Source organism: Colossoma macropomum, unplaced genomic scaffold, assembly GCF_904425465.1.
Source record: "Colossoma macropomum unplaced genomic scaffold, Colossoma_macropomum, whole genome shotgun sequence".
Lineage (NCBI taxonomy): Eukaryota > Metazoa > Chordata > Actinopteri > Characiformes > Serrasalmidae > Colossoma > Colossoma macropomum.
Window position 1 is genome coordinate 18,550,995 of NW_023494807.1, and position 22,058 is coordinate 18,573,052.

General features: G+C 37.9%; 1 protein-coding gene across 1 annotated transcript in view; it reads left to right on the top strand.

Moving 5' to 3' along the window:
- The window catches only part of scn12aa (sodium channel, voltage gated, type XII, alpha a), a 62,914-nt gene that overhangs the window by 38,855 nt on the left and 2,001 nt on the right, over nt 1-22,058 (top strand). The window contains exons 15-25 of the mRNA XM_036556282.1: nt 270-626; nt 5,023-5,451; nt 8,761-8,875; nt 9,409-9,563; nt 14,195-14,368; nt 19,381-19,503; nt 20,112-20,384; nt 20,876-20,929; nt 21,043-21,184; nt 21,278-21,378; nt 21,473-21,743. Coding sequence (XP_036412175.1) covers nt 270-626; nt 5,023-5,451; nt 8,761-8,875; nt 9,409-9,563; nt 14,195-14,368; nt 19,381-19,503; nt 20,112-20,384; nt 20,876-20,929; nt 21,043-21,184; nt 21,278-21,378; nt 21,473-21,743 — 2,194 coding nt within the window. The remainder of the gene's footprint in view (nt 1-269; nt 627-5,022; nt 5,452-8,760; nt 8,876-9,408; nt 9,564-14,194; nt 14,369-19,380; nt 19,504-20,111; nt 20,385-20,875; nt 20,930-21,042; nt 21,185-21,277; nt 21,379-21,472; nt 21,744-22,058) is intronic.

Below are 22,058 nucleotides of genomic sequence, written 5' to 3' on the forward strand. Positions count from 1 at the left end.
CCAGCTTCTCATACAAAAGCAACTAAATGCACTTTAGCTTCTTTTGTTTGTATTTATTTTGTATAATCTTGAAAAAGGTCATGACCTTTTAATCTGCTAGAAAAGTGAAGTAAATATTGATACATTTTAAAAACACTGGTCATCAAAAGTTAATGACACCTAACTTTTCAGAATAAATTACTTGGCCTGTTAACATTGTACTGTATGCCACAGTACAGTATTCAATTTTGATGTCTTTAAAGAAATACTAACCTCTTTGTTCTTTTCAGCTGAGGGTCTTTAAGCTGGCCAAATCCTGGCCCACGCTCAACACCCTGATAAAGATCATCGGCAACTCAGTGGGTGCCTTGGGCAACTTGACCCTTGTCCTGGCCATCATCGTCTTCATCTTTGCTGTCGTGGGCATGCAGCTGTTCGGGAAAAACTACCAGGACTGTGTGTGTAAGATTAGCAAGGACTGTACGCTGCCACGATGGCACATGAAGGACTTTTTCCATTCTTTCCTGATTGTGTTCCGGGTGCTGTGCGGCGAGTGGATCGAAACCATGTGGGACTGCATGGAGGTGGCTGGACAGCCACTCTGCATTCTGGTCTTTATGCTGGTCATGGTCATAGGCAACCTAGTGGTAAGTTTAAAGGTTTTTACAGCAAGTCTATATAAAAATCTTACTAACACAGGTTTCCCCTTGCCTTATTTCTTCTGCAGCTAACAAGTAATGGAAGCAGATAGCCCACCACTTGGCATTTTTCAAACTACATTCCTACTCCATTAAACACTGTATGACATATTATCAGCAATAAAAATGTATGAACGCATGTCAGGTAAGTAGTATAGTAAATTAATTAGTCCAGAATAGTAGTAGTCAGTATTTATATATAACAGCAGCCTGTGCTGTGCAGTGTCAGAATCCACATAAGCAAGTCTATTTGAGATTACGTACCAGCTCTGCGTTTGAGGCGAGTGAGTGGTGAATTGTGAGTGATCAGTTTACATGATGTTAATTGGTAAAAGCGTCGCTTATTTGTTAGCTATGTTAGCTTTGTGCAAAAAATCTGCAGTGCAAAACAAGAGAAGCAAACTTCAGATATCAAACATGTCTTGGCTGATCGACTACATTTGGACTAAGAAAAAATCATGTACATTTGTTCTTTCAGCAGACTCCTTTAATTACATTTTAATTTAATTGAAATGACAAGATCCATGTCTCACTGGAAAGCCTATTATTAATCTTGACAGCTTTTTCCTTTGTTTCTGTTTTGATATTAATAATAACCAGCAAACAGCAACTGTTTTGATATTAGCAGTGTAGATTTGTTGCAGCGGTTTGGAAATTGCTCCCATTTGCACAGGACCTGTTGTGATTGGGAGAACCACTGAAGGATACCAGTAAGTGGCCTTGATAGTCTTAGAAAGAGCAGCCCAAAATTTGTCCCCTTGTTAGCTGCTTGACGGAAAATGACTGTTATTAGGGAGATATGGTAAAGCATATTTTAATAAAGAGCCCATCAGTGTGGCTAATCTGAACTAGGTCCTCTATAAAGGTCAGGCTATTACTGAAATTACTCTGACATGGCTATGTGCTTGGTCTGTGCTGACTATGGGATTAACACATCTGTTATATTTCTCTCATTCACTGTCATGCCTTCTTTTTCACAATCACTCATTCTATTCCATCTATCGTGTACAAGTTATGACTGAATTACTGAAACTGTAAAAGAACATTAGATAACAGAGCATTGAGTATTTTATCTTTTATGACAGAGCTGTACAGTGCAACAATATTGCCGCCTGTGGTAGGAGATATTAATCCTTTGCGAATACAAACATGCATGTGCTAAAGAACTAAGTGTGGGGGCATATGTAGTACCTCCATCCAAACATTTTATCAATTGGTAATAGAAATTGTAGACGTTTATGTAATGTGAACTGTTATTATTTCTTTTTAATGTGCAGTATTGAATAACATTTTCTGACTTACCAAGCCATCTTCTGGAGCGTAGTCGCACAAACAGCAACAATGTAGAGGCTCTACTGTTTATGGTGGTTGTAGTCTGTAAGATAATTCAAACACTAACAAATTCAGATGTTCGTAAACAGGTTTCGTGGTGTACAAAATGCCCAAAAGTAGTTTCATTTGCAGCTGTAATGCTGTGAAGCCAGCGATGATTCAGGATTTTACTGTTTGCCTGCTTAGAAGTCCACCCAAAGACATCTTTGGACATCTGTTGCCTTCACTGTCAAAAAATGCAGCTTTTAAACTTAAAAATTAAAGTAACTGGGTAAACTTGAAATTTTGAGTTCATAACAAATGTAAAACACATTCATTTTTTAACTGAATACTACTGTTCTGTGAACTCAGAATTTCAAGTTAACCTGGTTACTAACTTAAAATGTTTAAGTTTAAAATACTGCTTCTGTTTTTTCATAATCAAAATGACATGTTCCAACTGATCCATATTATAATTAACGTTTTTTCGAAATAGTACAGTATTATTGTTGACTTTTTTCAGTGCTACAATATTTTTATTTGTGCTATAAAACTTCAAAGTTTTCTAGCTACCTTCTCAGAAAGTTTATATACAGCCCTGTATGATATTTATAATTTAGCTGTACACTACCAGTTAATGAGACATTGAAACTGAGATGACACCTTGTTTTATTTTATATTCTTCTACATGGAAATATGCAGTGACCTACAAAATATTAAACAAATTATCTTATATTTTGGATCACTCTAAATAGGGTGCTATTTAGAGTCTGCCTTGATGCAGCTTCGTTTCAAAAACGAACTTTTGTTTTAAAATTATGAAATACGTACGTTCATCAAGGTTACTGTTACTGTACGTTGAGTAGTTCTTTGTAGCTACAGTCATTGGCACCCGTACCATACAGGTGCACTTTGTAGATATACAATAACTGACTGTGTCCCACTCGCTGCTGTTGTATTTATCAGCCATGCCATCAGTTCAAAATATTCAGTATGCAATGACCCCAAGTTACAGTCCCTGCTTGAGCAGGCATGTTTGACATGACACTGACAGTAACATTTACTGTCATTATACAGAAGTGGACACCATTCAAAAACATGTTTCATGCTAAGATTGGCTCTTCAAAGAATGTCAGACAAATTCATGCAAATATAAACTAGTACTTTGAGTGGCTCTCAACAGCATAGATGTCATTCACATACAATGGCTGATGTCAAGAGCACTTAGCTCACTTAGACCATCAGCGCCTACTCAGACTAAGTGTTGATGGTTGGATAAAAAATTGGTGTGCATTGAATATTTATTTCATTTTCAGAGCTGTGGTTTAGATTAAGAAGTTTTATTTTGGTGGTAAAAATTTTCTCAAAAGCTGTTGAAATATTGTCTCATCAGTTCTCAGTCTGCACTTCTGAATGCAATGCAAGCTATGTTTTGTAAGCTTTAGTGATCTATGGTGATTATCCCCCAGCTCATGCCCTCTCCAGCACGGTCTGGACCAAACTTACAAGCAGGACAGCTCAAGAATTTTTACAGAGAAACAGATGACATATAGAGTAATTTTTCTCTCACAGTTTCCCTCATCTGCATGGCATATGGCTTAGCATGTAACAAGATGCCCCGAGCTGCAATTTTTTCATGCAGTTAATATGTGCATGTGACAGAACAGTAACTAAACCGATCATTAACAAACATCATTATCTTTATATATAGCAGATTTGTAAATTAGGTTAGTTACATGAAAACACCTGTCACAGCTATGCTCTTGCTACATAGTTTTAATTTTCAGGTAACAGCATTGCCAACAGGAATATGGCAGCTAACTGGAGAAGTGTTCACTATTGGCCTCAAGACTTCAATATTATCAAAAATATTAGAAGCAAAACATCTTTTTGTTATTAGAATCAGTAAACATTTGTGAAAATGTCTTTGGTGAGTGTGGTTATAGAAGAAAAACGTGTTTTACAAACAGTCATTGTAATCTTACGGACTGAACCACACCTTCTTCCCAGAAAACAATCTCTAACATTATAAGGATGGTATGGTTGGGCAACAACTCTGTCTCCTTAATAACTTTTTGAAAATCCGTAGACATCTAGAGTTACTTAATTATATAACTTAATTATGCAAGTTAGTTATAGTTAAATTATTCTAACTTATTAATTACTTTTATATTTTATGTACCTTCTGTGTCAGCATATTTAAGTCTGCTCTTGCAACATTGTTTTAATGTCAAAAAACACAAAAACAGTAAAATTGTAAATGTTTTTTTTTCTTTCCACAAAACAAGACTGTTAACTCTTTGTTAATTCGGATCTCTTCTATTAACACAAGAATGTGGTGTTGATTAAAATCTAGAAGTAGCTCCAGCCCTTATAGTAACTAAATTAATTTGATTCAGCCAGATCACAGTTTTATGACGCAGTTGATTATAGATGTGCCGTCATTCATGTATTTGACTAACTTTTTCTCCACATCCTCATTACCCTTTGGGATTATTCTAGCCTTGTCAGAGGTCAAAGGGCAGCTGTCACTAATCAGGTCCATTTTGACCCATAGACTGACTCTTGGGACACCAGATCAAGCACAATGTTAAATGCATAACATTCTCTCTATATATACAGCTCAGAGCTTAGTCTACATAGGCTAGCATTTCCTGGAATTCACACTGGCATGGATTCATTTATTGATGTAGCTGGTAAACATGCGTGGCTCAGAGCAGGACTGTGGTTATGCTTACATGATCATAATATCTGGATTAAGTTACATGTTGGCAAATCATGTGCAAAAAAAAACATGCTATTTGTTGTAACCAAACATGTTTACCCAGCATGTACTGTAATAAGATAACAAAAGAGTCCTTCATGGACTGATGTAATATTAGGCAATGTACATCATACATGTATTATTAATACATAATTGTATTAAACCCCCACCAGTTGTCACTGCGTAATTTTACTGAATTTTAAGTCCATCATACATTTCCCCCAAGCTGTGTAGAGATCAAGCAATCTTAAATGTGATTTCTGACTCTAGGTGCTGAACTTGTTCCTAGCTCTGTTGCTGAGCTCCTTCAGTTCTGACAACCTGTCAGCTCCAGATGATGATGGTGAAATGAACAACCTACAGGTTGCCATTGCACGGATCCATGGCGGCCTCACCTGGCTGCTGGGCTTCATCAAGGACCTCTACAATGGCAACTTGACCGGGCGCAGGCAGAAGGCCAAAGAGGCCCAGGTAGCCATGAAAGCTCACAGCACCAACCACATTGAATGCAACGGGACAATTGGAAGAATTGGACGCTATGGAGAGAAGTATATCATTCCGGAAGGGGAGGACAGCTATATGACCAATCCCAACTTAACCATATGCGTTCCCATAGCACCTGGAGAGTCAGATGTGGAGTTCCTCGAGGAGGAAGAGGAGGAAGACACTGAGACATCAGAGGATGAAGAAAACAAACCGGTGAGAAGTTAACGGATTAATTCCTTTCCCTGATACTGAAGGAATAAAAATGAATAAAAAAATGAATTAACCAAATTAATTAATTTTAGAATTTTGAAGAGTGCCACAAACTCCCTGCCTTGATGGAAAAATAAACTCTTAAAATTTTTCCCCTAACCCAAAGGTAGTCAGAGGTTTGCCTCTTTAGTTTTGCACTGGATGTTAGTGTAGCTAAAGTTAAAAAGCTTGTATACTACCACTTACCATTGTGCTAATGCCTACATCATAACTTACTTGCCTCAGACCAGTTAGGTAATCTCAGACTTGCTTATGTGGTTTTCAACACTGTTGACATATTGTAAATTGTCGAAAGATATATCACATAGCTAATAATAGTAGTAGCAGCCATCTTGAGGCCTGTATTTTGTCTGTACATTTGTCCATTTGTATAGATAACAGCTACTTGGTGGGTATGAGCATCCATTACGTGTTAGTTCCATTACTATGGGTTACATTGGCTTCATAGCTCCATTGCAAAACAAAGACATTGGACAACTACCATGTCTTGGATGATCGGTAAGGGCAAAATGCCCTAAATTACATGAATTAGATTTTTTTGCTGTTATTTCAAAAATCATTTGTCAAGTTATTATAGCTTTTTACTTCTGTCTGTGAAAACACATTAGTAGGAATCACCAGGGGTGTCCAATCTTATCCACAAATTCCAACAAGGCACCAGCATACCTGATCAGTTGTTAAAGACTGAGACCAACTGATTAAACAGCTGGAATCAGGTGTGGGATGAGCACCTGCAGCCACATTGGCCCTTTGCCGATAAGACTGGACATCCTTGCCATACGCTATTGATAGTCCTAATAAAAAGAATATTAGTAATGTGGGTTTCTCTAATTCCTCTGTACATCTATACACGATTACACCTCAGTCTTCATTCTGATTGGACGCGAGTGCTGTCTATCAAATGAGAGCCAGGGTTCGTAGGACAACGGGATGATGCGAAAGGGCAGATTGCTGCGTGTGTGTGCCAGGGAGGCAAGGGGAGGGGGTCGTGCAACGGCCTTGGATGTGCGAAGGCTGTTCCGGATTCATAAGCTGTTAAGCTGCACCGCAGACAAGGTGATCCTAGCTGCAGCGCAGTCTCCCTTACATAAGAGCTGAGATGAGAAATACGTCTGCTCAAGTAGGCCAGCTTGCCAAAGGCGAGATCAAGTGTTACAGAAATTTTAAAATTAATATTGTATTAGTAATGTATTTTAGTGCATATAAATGACTTGTAATGTAATACTGATGCATTATATTGTAATACATTTTCAGCTTGGTGGACAGTCATGACAATTAACTATGAAGGCTTTTGCTTATCAGTATTAATGAATAATTTATTAATCACTGAATGGCCTAAGTGAACCGAATTAACAGTTTCAGGTATTTGGAAATTGCATACCAGTGCTGTACAGTTATCTTCAAAACCAAAGGAAGTGATGTCTTTGCTTTATTTTGACCATGCCTCCAAGTTTGAGTTTACAATCACAGATAGTGACTTACTATAATGATCAGATTTGAACGGTAAATACAGTAATGTACAGTACTAGACAGGAAGTACAGTAACACATTTTTGGAGAGTAAGCTCCTGTAATTTGCAGTAATAGAGAGAGATGTGAGTGAGAGACAGGGTGGCCCTCAGAGGGGTGTGTCCTGTACCCCATGTGACCAGTTGTGTAATCTTAATGCTCAGCAGGCCGACCTCTTTCATAATGATCACGTTGCTCACAAACAGCAGCACTGTCAAAGAGAGCAGTCTCAGCACTCACACTCTGTTAGTAACTGGATGGTGACACTTTTTTTTTTTTTGGATTTGAAATGAAACAGCGACTATGAGGATAAATTGCTGAGTGACAGCTTTAGTTTTAGGGTGTTATATTTGAGTAACCCATACGGCAATCGCAACCCTTTTTGTATAAGCCCCCATTTCAGGAGACCATAAAGAATTGTATCAGTTGACATAATCTTAAATAAAATGACCATGTTTAGTTCTTGGTATCAGTTCCTGTTACTGTATTGGTATCAGCCCCAATACTGAAACTTAAAATAGTGTCAGTATTGGCAGTTTCTAAGATGACTGCACTACTGAGTGACACTTGCATGTGCACCAATAGGTGGAGCTTAACTGTAGCAAGCATCGTCGGTGCTTTCAGATTATTTCACGCTTGAAACAAGAAGTACTAAAAATACTGTAACAAAAGCATTTTGAGGGGAGGCACAACCAGCAAGGATTTCAGGTCGTCAAATATAATTAAGGTTTTAAACATAAACAAAGCTAAAGAGCACAGAAACCATTTGAATGTCAAGTTATCCAACCAGTAAAAGCCATTGATTTAAGTTTAGTATGTTTTATTTGTCAATAATGCTCTTAACAAAAAGAAAATCCCAAAAAAAGCAGAATGGTGTAAACATCAAGTTTAAGTAGGAACAATAGATGGAGAGTATTGGCTGGTACTTGAGGATCAGGTATCGATAAAAGAAGGGAAAAAGTGGTATGAGTGAATCCCTTTGTGAGATTTATAAGGTTTATAAGATGCTTCTAACATTCCTGAGGATCAGTAGTTTCTGCTGATAGAGAATGCCTACATGCCTTGCAACCGGCATGCTAAACTTCCCTCAAAGTAACAACCATTCACGTCTTAGCGACATAATCATAGCAATCAGTTCATAGCAATATTAACTCAATGTCTCTCTCACACGCACACAGATACACACACTGTTTGCTGGCTCCTCAATGTAGGATTACAGCACTGACATTATTGGATTTTGCCAGCACCTTCGGGCCAGTAATCCTGGAAAATCATTTCAAATATGCTGCCATTACCACCCGCGGGAAATCTCCTCAAAATGGCATTAAGATGGCAGGGTTGGTAGCAGTGCAGCCTCGGCTTGAGCCCCGTCAGAAACAGTCACAGTTCAAACACACAGACTGTGGTTGGTCTTCCTCAATGATCATCTTAGATAATGCCACGGGTCAGTAACATTTATAGTTGTCTGGTCTACCACACTGAATAAACACCAATACAGTATCATACCATATGGTGTATAAATACTTTTGGCCATCTCTTGTATATATGGGACAGATTTACGATTTCCTGTGTGGATGTTGATAGGTTTTTCAAGGATTAGAGAAAAACATGAATGCTTACTCTGGGTGGTCAGTGTTAATAAAGTCAATCAATGCTTCTTAGCCTGTAAGAGTCATAAATAGTAATCAGTTGCTGTGGATATAATAGAAAATGGAAATGAACATCTGCCTGTCACCTCTTTCAGGAAGTGATTAGCTTGTCAGAAGGAAGTACCGTGGACCTGAGGAAGCCAGGGGAAGACGATGAAGTCTCTGTGCTGGTTGAGGATACCATGGAGCCGGAAGAGTGTCTCCCTGAATGTGAGGGAATGATAATGTTCAAATTAAACTGGAAAATCAAATGTCAACCATCTTCCCCTTATCTCCTTCATAGTTGACCACATACTCAAGTCTGTTTCTGATTACTTATTTAAGGCACCAACTTCAGGCACCTAAAATCTCTTGTTGCCAAACTAGTGCTTTGACATTGAAGTTTTTTTCTGGCGCTTTCTGAAGTAGCACCTGATCCATTATAATCAAAGCCTTCTTAGGTGGATTAGGTGTGGTGGATCAGAGTTACAGCTCTATAAAAAATCTGATGTCCAGTGGAAGGATGGGTGACTGTTTTAGACCATGTTAGACAAAATCATCTCCCTAGATGTAGGTCACTCTATCTGCAGTTGTTGCTTCAAACCGCTTGACCCAGATCCAGGTCTTATGACATAAGATAACAAATGACTATTTGAGGACACAGGCCTGTACTCCAGATGACCTTGATCTGACTATGTTTGTTGGCTAGTTTCCTTCACCTTTTTTTTAGTTGCTGACTCTAATAATAATGTCGCTTTCTGCAGTCTGCGTGCGTCGCTGTGAGTGCTGTTACATCAACACCACACAGGGTTTGGGTCTGGCCTGGTGGAGGCTGAGGAAGACCTGTTACCAGATTGTGGAGCACAGCTGGTTCGAGACCTTCATCATCTTCATGATCCTCCTCAGCAGTGGAGCTCTGGTAAAAGGCTGCGTAGAAAATTTCCATGCACAGATAACTCTTCATTTTCTTGAGTTATTGTCTTTTTTTGCTAATATTTAAATACAGCATTTCATAGTTATATAATTAATTACATTTACATATACATTATGAATCAACAGGTTCAAGACTGCAGTTCTCCTTTGTTGCATTTGTTTCAAACCATGCCAGTGTCAAGGAATAACAAAAAACATGGCAAAAATGTTAAATGTTTCTCCCAAAATACGACACAACAGTGTACAACAACTTCAAATTCAAATTATAATTTTATTTTATTTTATTTTATTTGATGTTAAGGTTTCCTCGCCTCTTTTTTTAATGTATTTTTAATTTATGGATATACAGCATTAGTGGGCTTATAATGCTCAGTTATGTTTATTTTCTCAAGCGCATTATCACTATTTTTGCCATTGTGATCAGTTTTATTTCATTTTGTTTTATTTTATTACCCAGTACAATCTAAAGTGGGGGGGGGTACCAGACTTGTTCATTTTCCAGACTTAATCTGCCAGGCGTCTGTTTTACTTTTTGTTTGCTATTGTGCTGTGGCTTTCATGGATTTCAGATACACAACTTTTGTACTTAACATTACCGACACTAGTGCTCCAAGAGGGTTGGATGCTTGTTCGGTTAGCTTTATAAATTGGAACATTAAATCATTTTACCATCCAGTGATGCGTGGAAAGGTACTTACACATTAAAAAACAGCTTTATGCAGACATTACATTCCTTCAAGAGACCCATTTACGTACAGCATACCATTGTCAATTGAGAAAGGAGTGGGCAGGACATATATCACTCCAATTTCCAGTCAAAGGCCTGGGGGCAGCCATACTTATTGATAAAATACACCTTTTACGATGTCGAGTGTAGAGGCAGACCCCGCAGGGGCTATGTCATTGTGGTGGGGCACCTTTGTGCATTTCTGGTCGTCTTGACAAACATTTAGCACCAAAATGATGTGTGACATAATCCTACTTCTAGATACTCTTTTTTCTCCCCAGTTCATAGTACCTATTCCAGTCTATTTATCGCCCTTGGAGACTCAATCCGCTAATTCTGTCAGAGGAAGCTTTCACTAATTTCATCGCATCCGAGATTAGGCTATTTCTTGAGATTAATCAATCTCCAGGAATGTCCTTCTTAACCATTTAGGAGTCACTAAAGACAAATTTACGGGGCGGGATCATGTCATACTGTGAAAATAAAAATAAAAAAAGTCAAACTGAGCCAAAGTGCTTTAGAGATTTGCATTTACCCTCATCTAATGCTCTCAGTTCAGTTCATGAAGGCCTTGCTGATTAGCTGATGAGCTGAAGTAGGTGTCTTTAATGAGGCAGTGTGCTGAAGTCTGCAGTGTTTTGGTGGTGGCTGAAACATGTTTTAAAGAACTGGAGATACTGGCGCTAGATAGGCTTTATAGTCATCTCCCCTCTGCAGGTGCAATGAAAAAGCATATATCATTGCAAACCAAGTTCGCTCTTCTGTCAGCATGATCATCTCTAAATCGTGACAGGGGTGTTATGAACATGGGGAGAAAACTGGTTGGATACTCACTCATCAGCTGCGGCAAAGAACTGCCAACCAAAACCCGGTGTGCCCCTGCTGTGCACCTGGGGACAGCTGCTGGGTTGGAGGAAGACCTCTCGGTCGCGGAGATAGCATCAGCAGTCAGATGTATGCAAACCAATAAATCTCTAGGACCGGACAGTTACACAATGAACTTATTTTAGACCTACTCTCCTCTTTATTAGTGTCAGTTTTCAAAGAATCTCTTTCATCAAAGTCCCTACCTTCAGCCATGCGCCAGGCAGCTATCTCTTTGATCCTCAAGACAAACACCCTTGAGTGCAACTCATTCTGTCCAATTTCTCTTCTAAATTCTCCTGAAATCCTTGCGAAGGTTCTGGGATGCCATTTTGGAGGGGGTTCTTCCTTCCATCGCACCACCTACTCAGAGTTTATTAAAAATCGTTCTGCCTTTTGAATATCTTTTATAGCCCCTCTCCACCTGGCATTCTAGAGGTAGTGCTCTCACTTGATGCTGAACAGGCATTCGACCAAATGGAATGGGGCTTTTCAGCACTTTGAGAGTTTTGGGTTTGGCCATAAATTCATATCATGTATCAGGATTATATATATATTGCCAATGGCTGTCGTGCACACTAACAATAACCTGCCTACCAGCTTTGAGCTCTACTACAAGACAAGACAGGGGTGTCCAATATTTCAGTTTCGCTTTACGCAGACAATATGTTGTATATTGCAACCCCTCTCAGCTCTCCCCAGGTTAATGGTCTAACTTACAGAATTTAGCAAAATATCTGGCTACAAAGTTAATTTCCAGAAAAGCAAGCTGATGCCTGTTGGCACTGGTGATGGTCAGATGCCTTTAGCCTCATTTCCTTTTAAAATTAGTCCTAAAAATTCAAGTTCCTTGGGAATGGCTTACACATAACCATAAAGATCTATATGCTGCTAAGCACCAGCCTCTATTATCCAGTGTGACACAGGATATTGAGCACTGGGACCACCTGCCACTCTGTCTGGTAAAGATGAACGTTCTGCCTAAATTTCTGTATATATTTCAGTGTCTTCAGGTCCTTCTAACAAAATCTTTCTTTTCTACATTAAATCACTGATACTGACTTTTATTTGAAACAATAAAACACCCCAAAGATCTAGTACAATGGGAGGAGTGGCGCTCCCAAATTTCCTGTATTACTGGGCGACCAGCATAAGAGCATTGCTATACTGAGTCAGGAACGATGTTGCTGTCCCTGAATAGTCAGCTGTAGACGGTGCATCCGTTGGGTCCCCTTCTCTAGCAACCTTATTGTATTCCAGACTGCCATTCACATAGCCTCTTTGTAGCTTCTCTTCTAATCCAGTTAGTATACACTCAGTTAAAATCTGGAACCAGTTTAAGAGATCCTTCTCCTAAGGGCCTGTCACAAGCAGTGTCAGTTGCAAACAATCATGATTGTCCTGTCAGTGATGGATGGGGTCTTTGTAGCTTGGTCTAGAAGGAGTGTGGTCTCACTGTCTGATTTTTACATTGTCTGTTATTATGCCTCCTTCGAACAGTTTTCAGTTCCAGACTTAGACTCAGATAGTTTTCTGCTATGCCCTCCCACTTAACTGCAAAGTGGTTAAAAAGCAGGCTGTAAGTATGATTTACGAACTACTCGTACAATCCGACTTCTTTAGACCTCCTTAAAAGTAAATGGAAAACAGGCTTAGACTAACCAATTTCAGAAGAAACTTGGCACAAAATAATACAGGAGTTTTTTCCCCTTCCATATGTTTAAGGCGCAGTGTTACTCAGTTTAAAACCATATACTGTCTGCACTGGTCTGAAGTAAGACTAAGTCTTTCTAAGATCAAAGCTGACATAGACCCCACATGTGATCACCCCAGCCACTCTGCTGCACGTTTTGGACATGTCCATAGCGCTACATGTTTTTGCAAACCATCTTTGAGACCTTTTCTAGTCTCAAAGATGTGGTAGAGACATCTCTGCTCATTGCATTGTGTGGCGTGGCCCTGGCGGACACCCCTCTTAGTAGGAAATTAACATGTTAGCCTTTTGCTCTCTCAGGCCAGGAGACTGATCTTGTTTAAATGGAAATATCCTATTCACAAACAAACGGTCATTGGATCAGGGAAGTAATGTACCATCTCAAATTGGAGAAGATTAGATTCACTGTTAGAGGGTCTTCTAGGAAGTGTCATAATATTTGGCAGCCTTTCTAAGTTTTTGTCAAGGATCTGGAAACTGACAGTATGACAATGTAACCAATTTTTTCTGTCATTTCATTTTACTTGTATTATCTATTTTTCTTTTATGGAAATCTGGATATGTGTAATGTTTACATTTGTGTATCTGGTACTTGAGGGGTGTGGAATTTGGTCAAGTATTTGGATTTGCTTGGCCCTGTGATATAATGTGAAAAATACAATAAAAAGACCCTTTAAATTATAAAATATCTTCTATTTACAAACCCGAATGGTATTGATTGAAAGATTAAGATTAAGCAGTAAGACAAGTGAATAGATAGGTGGGCATATTGACTGATGGTCTGGTTATAAATAAGGTACAGATGAAGGCATAAAGTGCTTAAGATTCATATCCAGACACAATAAATGTTGTGTGCACAGAACGAATTGATTAGAATAAACAAACAGGTAAGTCCCAGTTTAAAAGCAGTCCTAAACAAAGAGCAATCCTCACTGATCCACTGGTTCAATGAGTGAAGAATAGTATAGAATTACAGCAACTATGTATATTAACAAACAAAACTCATCCCTTAAACTATTAGTAATCTACTTCAAATTATCAGCAAACTGGGCTCCCAAGTAGCACATCTGTCTAATGGTCTGCTTTATTGTCAGGAGTGTGTAAATTTGATGTAGCTGACTCGTTGAAGCCATTTGAACAAGCCGAGTAATGTAGACTTAATCACTGCACTTTAGATCTACATACTCTTCTCTGTCATCTCTGTTTCATTATGATGTATAATGGGCCCTCCAGTTTTTTATTATGTTTTATTGTTATATGTTTTATTACTATCCAGAATTTATTATGATGTATAGCATTTGTCTTTTTTCAGGCATTTGAAGACATATATATTGAACAGAGGAAAGTGGTGAAAGTGGTACTGGAATATGCAGACAAGGTCTTCACCTATATCTTTGTGCTGGAGATGTTCCTCAAATGGATTGCATATGGATTTAAGAAGTACTTCACAAACTACTGGTGCTGGTTGGATTTCCTGATTGTGGATGTGAGTTTACAGTCTTACAGCTTTGTTCATCATGTCGAAGTTGGCTGCCTATAAGAAAACTTACATAAAGATCAGTTCAGTTCAGTCAGACTGTTCAGGGAGCATATTAGGGTAGTATACCTTCTAAAGTAATACCAATTATTTACTTTGTTTTATGCAATAAAATCATCATTATAAGATCAAAATACAGAAATTTCACTTTGTTTAACACTGTTGATGTTCCTGGGTGCTGATTCACTATAAAAATGGTCTGGCCAAGACTGTCTAAAAAAAAAATTCGCAAATAAACATGACGTTACATTACTATTCGTGTTTCTTGATGTATTAATTATAATAATAAACATTATCCTTTATGAATTACATTTATATGAATGATTAAATATTAACACAGGTTTTTCACAACGCTTTAAAGTTGTAATGGCTTACATTCATTTTTGAACAGCTTGCTTAAAATTATACTTTTTAGTGCTGTCATATTTATACTGTATGTAGGCAGTAAAAGCAAGCTGATTCATTGTTTTAGCCTGAAAAAGTAAGTAACCTAGTTGCCTTAAAATTTTGAGTTAATTGAACGTGTAATAGTAAGTAAACACAACAGTAATCTGTGTTTTATGTTCTGTTAACTTATTAAGTTCAGTGAGCCCAAAATTTGAAGGCAACCAGGATACACTGAGTCATTTTTGCAGTGTTCGTGCAGCATTGTTACATCGTCGTTGCAGGGCCAAAGAGTCATCGTAAAACTAAATACTACTGATTCAAGGTTAAAATGGCCACACACACACACATGCAAATTCACACCCACACTCACCAAAATATGGACTAATTTGCACTGGCGAGTGAGATTTGATATGCATGCACAAGCCCTCACTGTGTTTCTCCTGGTCTCACCCGCCCGTCTGACCCCATACAGATCTCCACACACACCTCTAATGATAGGGTAAGTTCATAGTTCAAAGGTCAGAGGTGAGTAAACACTCAGGATAAGCTGTCACATCTGCATCACAACTGCTTTTCTGCTTCACTCGTACCACTTCAAGATATAAATGCCACCGTCTCTTTCTCTCTTGGGAAAAATCCAAACCTGCATTTTATTTGCATTCAAAGTGTGTAGTGCTACAGATTGTGTAACATTGATGTGGTTACATGCTCAGGACCTTGGCTTTTATATCAGATGAAAATGCACCCATCAACTGAAATGTTTATGTCTCTAGTTTAGCATGAGAAACAAGACAGTGTTTTTATGTTTTATTTGTTAGTGATTTTCACAATAGGTTTGAAAACAATTTTTATAATACTGTATTTAGCAAGGATGCTAAGGATTGTTAAGGATAGTCTCTTAAGTTAATCTTAGTTTAGCATGCTTACAAAAAATTAAGGTATTTTTAGGTAACTAGGTCATGTAGCAGGCAACAGTAATAATAACTTTTATTCAGTTGTGTGCTTTATGTAATTGTATTGTAAAATCGTGTATTGTAAAGTCTTTTATTAGAGCCATATACAGAAACACACTGTATTAATCTTGTTATATATTGGACAAAATCCATGAAATACTTTCTTTTATAAAGAACCAGCGATTCTTGGGACTAATATAAAAAAAAATGTAAATATCTATATATTATCATGCTGTGTCCTAATTTGGCATTCAGGATACTATTTGGGCACCACAAAAAAAGCTAATCTGGCTGAGATTATTCGACTTGCATTTTTAAAAAATAAAATTCTTTATAAAACCTCACTCTATTTAATATATATGCATATTGAAATGCATATATAGTTGAGTATGCGTCTATGTGCACTGATTAAAGTGGATATATGCGCATACTTTGTCTTCTGGTTTGTCTTCGTGTCATTTCATTAGCTGCTCACGAATCTCATGCCATTTCCAGCCACAGTCATCACACCGGGTCATTCGACAGTGGAATACCATACTGTTCTGTCTGCTTTGAATGTAGAATAGAGTGGAAGTGTATGTCTTTAAACAAACCAAATTATAAATCAAACCTCAGTATTTATTGAATTTTAAATGTCCCAATTAGCGTGTTCCTGTAGAATGTCCCAAAACACATAAGTATTGGCTCTACACTGTTTAACCATTAATCTTGCCAGGCTTGACCACATTGCTATATGTAGAATATGTTATAAAACTGTTACTCTGCGTGCACACTGCTGGTGATAACATTACTCACTTGAGCAGCCCTTGATTGAGCCCTTGAGACAACAGGTTCAATTGGATTACGTGGTAATGCTAACTACATTGTTAAAGGAATGCAAGCCAATGTCAACCAGCACTGTCATTGTAGGCTGTACTAACATTATATAAGACAATAGTTGAATGTGGATGTTGAAAGAAAAATAGTAAATTCATAAGATTGCAGATGTTTTTTTCTTCCAATTTATACTTCAACTAACCAGAAATGCCTAGTAGGCTAAACAGTGTCACTCACTTTGACACCTAATGATGAGTGATATGCATCTCTCTCTGGAAAGCATATTCAGCATGCGTCTCCTTATCTATACCTTAAACAAAAAACGATAAGCCAGTTGCTTAGTTCACACTGAGGCTATGCTGATCTATCACTTCACTAAAATGGTATCACTCTTCTAAAATTGAATTATGGAGGGCATCACTTTGAATTCACAAGACATTTTCTTCTAACACACCTCATTTTTTATTTAGATTCCAGAATATATATATAGGATCCATACAGCATGGTGATGCTTTCACTACATTTTCATGTAAATGCTGTGGAACAAATATTTGATTGGAACCAAGATAAATACAGCTTGTTCCATGGGACGTGAGAATATGTTTTCTGATTAGTTATCGTCGCCCAGCATCACTGCTCATTTGCATTAATTTGAGAAGAACTGAACTTTATCATGTCCCTCAGGCTGCGCTACCAACAGTCACTGTGCTGATCATTGAGTGACGCTGGCTCTCATTTACAACAAATGCTTTCCAACTGCCTTGCCGCTTTCGTCTCCAGTGGTGTGCACGCAGGGTTATGCAGATACTCCTTCTTTTCAATGATCAATGCTGTCTCATTATATCCAGTATTAAGATGATAAGTAAGAATGTCCAGATCATGTGTTTCTTTGCACCTAATCTGAGTTATTTTATTTTGATTATCTGCCAATATCAAATCCCATTGTTTTTGTAGATATACAGCCGCACAGTACACACTGCAAATGCATTAAAGTTAAGGTTGCCCTAAAATTTAAAAGTATTCTTTTTTTCTTGGCTTTCAGCGCAGATTTTACATGCAGGTAGATCAACCACAGTTGAAACATTGGCATTGCAGACTGCACAAATGGCTGTTAGACTGTTTTAATTGACCAGTTTTTAAAACAGGAAAATTTAAACTGCCTCTTAACTTTTGAAAATATATCTCACTGCCACAACTTGTGAACATTGTCACAGTGGGGTAAAATAGTCTAAAACCTTGAAGGCCAACACGGCATTTAATCTACTCTTCTTTGTTAAGAACATGATTTCCTAATCCCATGAATTTAATTGATATGTAGTCTATGTGATCTAACAGAGCCAAGAATTTATATATTTTCCGTAGTTTGTCACAAACAACCTTTTTGAATTGGAAAATTAATGAATATCGCAGGAATGGCATGCATCAGTCATGTTTATTGTTATTGTTATCCGAACTGTGCTCTGAATGAGTTTGTGTGCTCACTTTGGAAGAAGATCACAGTGCCTTCAGCAAAAAAGACTGCATGATGCTTCTTTTATATAGCGATAACAAATTAAGCTCAGTCAAATTTTGATCTTTCTTTATCTTATCCATGGCGATGTTCTCTTTAACTCATTCAAATCTGCAACCAAATGCGTGTGCATGTCCACATTGGCAATAGTGAATGTGTCAGTGAGTAGAGTCAGAGCTTTCTGTGTGTTACCCTGTTTGCTATCACTTTGTAAAAGATGCACCATGCTGCTTTTCCGATCAGTGCAGGGCATCCCTAATGATAAGTATGAGAGCATGGTTTTGTAGAAGCTTTTGTAGAATATATAGTGTTTACTTACGTACAGTGGTGATTGAAAGTTTGCGAACCCTTTAGAATTTTCTATTTTTCTGCATAAGTTTGACCTAAAACTTCTTCAGATTCTTACACAAGTCCTAATAGTAGATAAAGAGAAACAAATTAAACAAATTAGACAAAAATATTAGACTTGGTTATTTGGAAAATAATCAGATGTTACATATCTGTGAGTGGCACAAGTATGTGAATCTTTGCTTTCGATATCTGGTGTGACCCCCTTGTGCAGCAATAACTGCAAATAAACATTTCTAGCAACGGTTGATTAGTCCTGCACATTGGCTTGGTGGAATTTTAGCCCATTCCTCTGTACAAAACAGCTTCAGCTCTTATGTTGGTGGGTTTTGTCCCATGAACTGAGTTCATTGTTCCATCAGTGATGGCATGCCGTCCCGGCCCAGATGCAGCAAAACAGGCCCAAACCATGATACTACCAGCACCGTGTTTTACAGATCTGATGAAGTTTTAGATCAAATTTATGCAGAAATATAAAAAAATCTAAAGGGTTCACAAATTTTAAAGCACCACTGTATATATAATTATGTGTGTGTAATTTTTTGTTTATCTTTTTATTGAAAGGATTCAAGTTTTTTTCCTTGTGAAAGTTAAAGTGCTGATTTTATACCATAACATTTTTTTAGGTTCCTATAATAACAGTAATTCATAATCCCCATAGTGATGACCTTAAGGACTTTAAAAAGTGGATTATTACACTTGCATAAATTCCTCTTAAACAACTCTTGGTAGAAGTTTCCCAACCTAGAACTTAAGCCCAGTCACTTCAGGTGTCAGAATAGAATTAAAGAGAAATGTCTGTGAACACTAGTGTACCATGAAGATTGTACAAAGCGTTTAGGAAAATAAAGGCGTGTTTCAGATCCAAGTCCTGCAATGCTCATGCAACAGCCCATCAACCTGTAGTTTGTTTCAATCTGAAATATGCTTTTGCTCTTATTTTGCAGGTGTCATTGATTAGCTTGGTGGCTAACTCTCTGGGCTATTCGGACTTTGGAGCTATTAAATCCCTGAGGACCCTAAGAGCACTCCGACCACTGAGAGCCCTGTCCAGATTCGAAGGAATGCGAGTAAGAACATATTCTCTTCTTAGTCCTCTTGACTCTTTTGACAGGAAAGCTAAACAGTCTGTGTGTCATCAAGACAGTATCATGTGTTATAACCTGAACGTGTGTTTCTGGTATTTTTAGTATTTACACTATTAAATTTACACTGTTAAATACAAGTATTTAGTATAAATACTAGTGTTTCTAGTATTTACACTCAATTATAATAAATTTTAGGCTGTATTTTTTAATTGTAAAAAAAAACAGCTGATATAGTAGGCATTAATGTTGAGACATAGGTCTCATTGTTGCCCTAATCCTCATTTAGTTAATTTTCATGAAATCCCTCATTTTGAATGACATTAATCAGGTTACAATATGTGTATGAGCTCTCCGCTGTCCATAGAAAAGGTTCAGCCACTTTTACATTCAGAAATATAATCTGTGACAGCATGACCAGATATTCTAGTCTGGTTATCATCACTTTTGAGCCAATTGTACTTGCAAGTTTGTATAACATTTTCTTATGTAGCTGATTTACACAATGGTCTAATATTGCTGGTTTGAAGTAAGCTATAATGTGGCTGGCTGTTGTACTGTATGGTCTAACGTATCTGTTTGCTTTTGGTGAGGTGGTGGTTAATGCACTAATTGGAGCCATCCCCTCCATCATGAACGTCCTGCTGGTGTGTCTGATCTTCTGGCTGATCTTCAGCATCATGGGTGTCAACCTTTTTGCTGGGAAATTTGGAAAGTGTGTTAACAGGACAGGCTACATCCACAGTGCTTCGATTGTGAACAACAAGTCTGACTGCCAGGCCATGAATGACACTCAGTTCTACTGGACCAAGGTGAAAGTCAACTTCGACAACGTGGGGTTGGGCTACCTGTCACTTTTGCAAGTCGTAAGTATCTGCATTCTTGTTCATTTCCATTTCACCCATCAACAGTTACAGGTCAGGCCTTCATATTGTATTGCTTTTAGAAAAATATCGGTGGAGATTATTTGGTGAGGTAGCCAAGCAACCATGCCCCTGCCTCTGCTGAGTCATCTCACCTCCTCCCTCTCACCTCATTTATCTCTAGAAATAGTCTGCATTCAGTCATTCACAAAAGCTTGTAATTGCCTGTTACCAAGGCAATGGCGTTTTATGGTGACCACATCCTGTTGGTTTCATATTGACTCTTGGTTGAGTCTTGTCTTTCCAATGAGTAAATGAAAAATGAAGGTAAGGTAGATATATATATATATAAGGTCCTAATATAAAATCTACATTTTACAACATGGTTTCTCAAAACCCTTCTCTATGTAAAACACTGCGTTCTGTGGTGAAATTATCATTGCTGTCCAGCTCTGGAATTAGCTCAGGTTTGACACTGTGTCTTTGTTACACAGGCAACTTTCAAAGGCTGGATGGAAATCATGTATGCAGCTGTGGATTCCCGGGGGGTAAGCATTATTGGCTTTCAAAAAAAATAATGACAGAAAAGGTATTTTTGAAAAATCTTAAGTGTAAATCAAAATGCAGTGCTCTGAGTCATGTGTTGTGTTCTGCACCACAGGTAGAAGAGCAGCCTGTTAAGGAGATCAATCTCTACATGTACCTGTACTTTGTCATCTTCATCATTTTTGGCTCATTCTTCACACTTAATCTATTCATCGGTGTCATTATTGACAACTTCAATCAGCAGAAGAGAAAGATAGGTGCTGATACTTAACTGTTTTGGCAAAAATATTTGTGTGTGAATTTGATATTTTCATTTAAAAATAAGGCTGATGTCTTTCTGCTTTTGTAAGGTGGGCAGGATATCTTTATGACCGAAGAGCAGAAAAAATATTACAATGCAATGAAAAAACTGGGAACAAAAAAGCCACAGAAGCCCATACCAAGACCAATGGTAAAACACTTATTATCATCAAGCACATTATAAGCTTATTGTTAGCTTAGCTTATTAACCTGCAATTGTTAACACACTTCTTTGGTCCACCTAGAACATTCTGCAAGGCTTCTTCTTTGACTTGGTGTCCAAACAAGCCTTTGACATCACAATCATGATGCTCATCATCTTGAACATGATCACCATGATGGTGGAGACGGATGAGCAGTCTGCTCGCATGGAGTTCATCCTCAACAACATCAACTTGGCCTTCATCATCATCTTCACCACTGAATGCCTCATCAAGATCGTTGCCCTCCGCTGCTACTTCTTCACCATTAGCTGGAACATATTTGACTTTGTAGTCGTCATCCTTTCCATTGTTGGTGGGTACAAATAGATCAGAGCGTCAAACTTGCCTTGAGCTTTGTGTACTATCACTGAGACTAGACTTCCACCGATGCTAAATCCATCTATAGCTGTGATCCATAGCACATTAGAGCTGCCCTGAATAATTTAAATACTTGAGTGTTTGTTCGTTAACTAGATATTCAATTCTCTGTGTAGTATTCGGAAGCTTTATCTTTTTTTTCAAGCTACGAAAAAAGTAGCCTAAATGTTTCAGCAAAGAAAGAGGAATTATTTTTAATATATGGAAAATGTTAAAAATAAATTATAGCTGGTTTGGTTGAATTTATCAT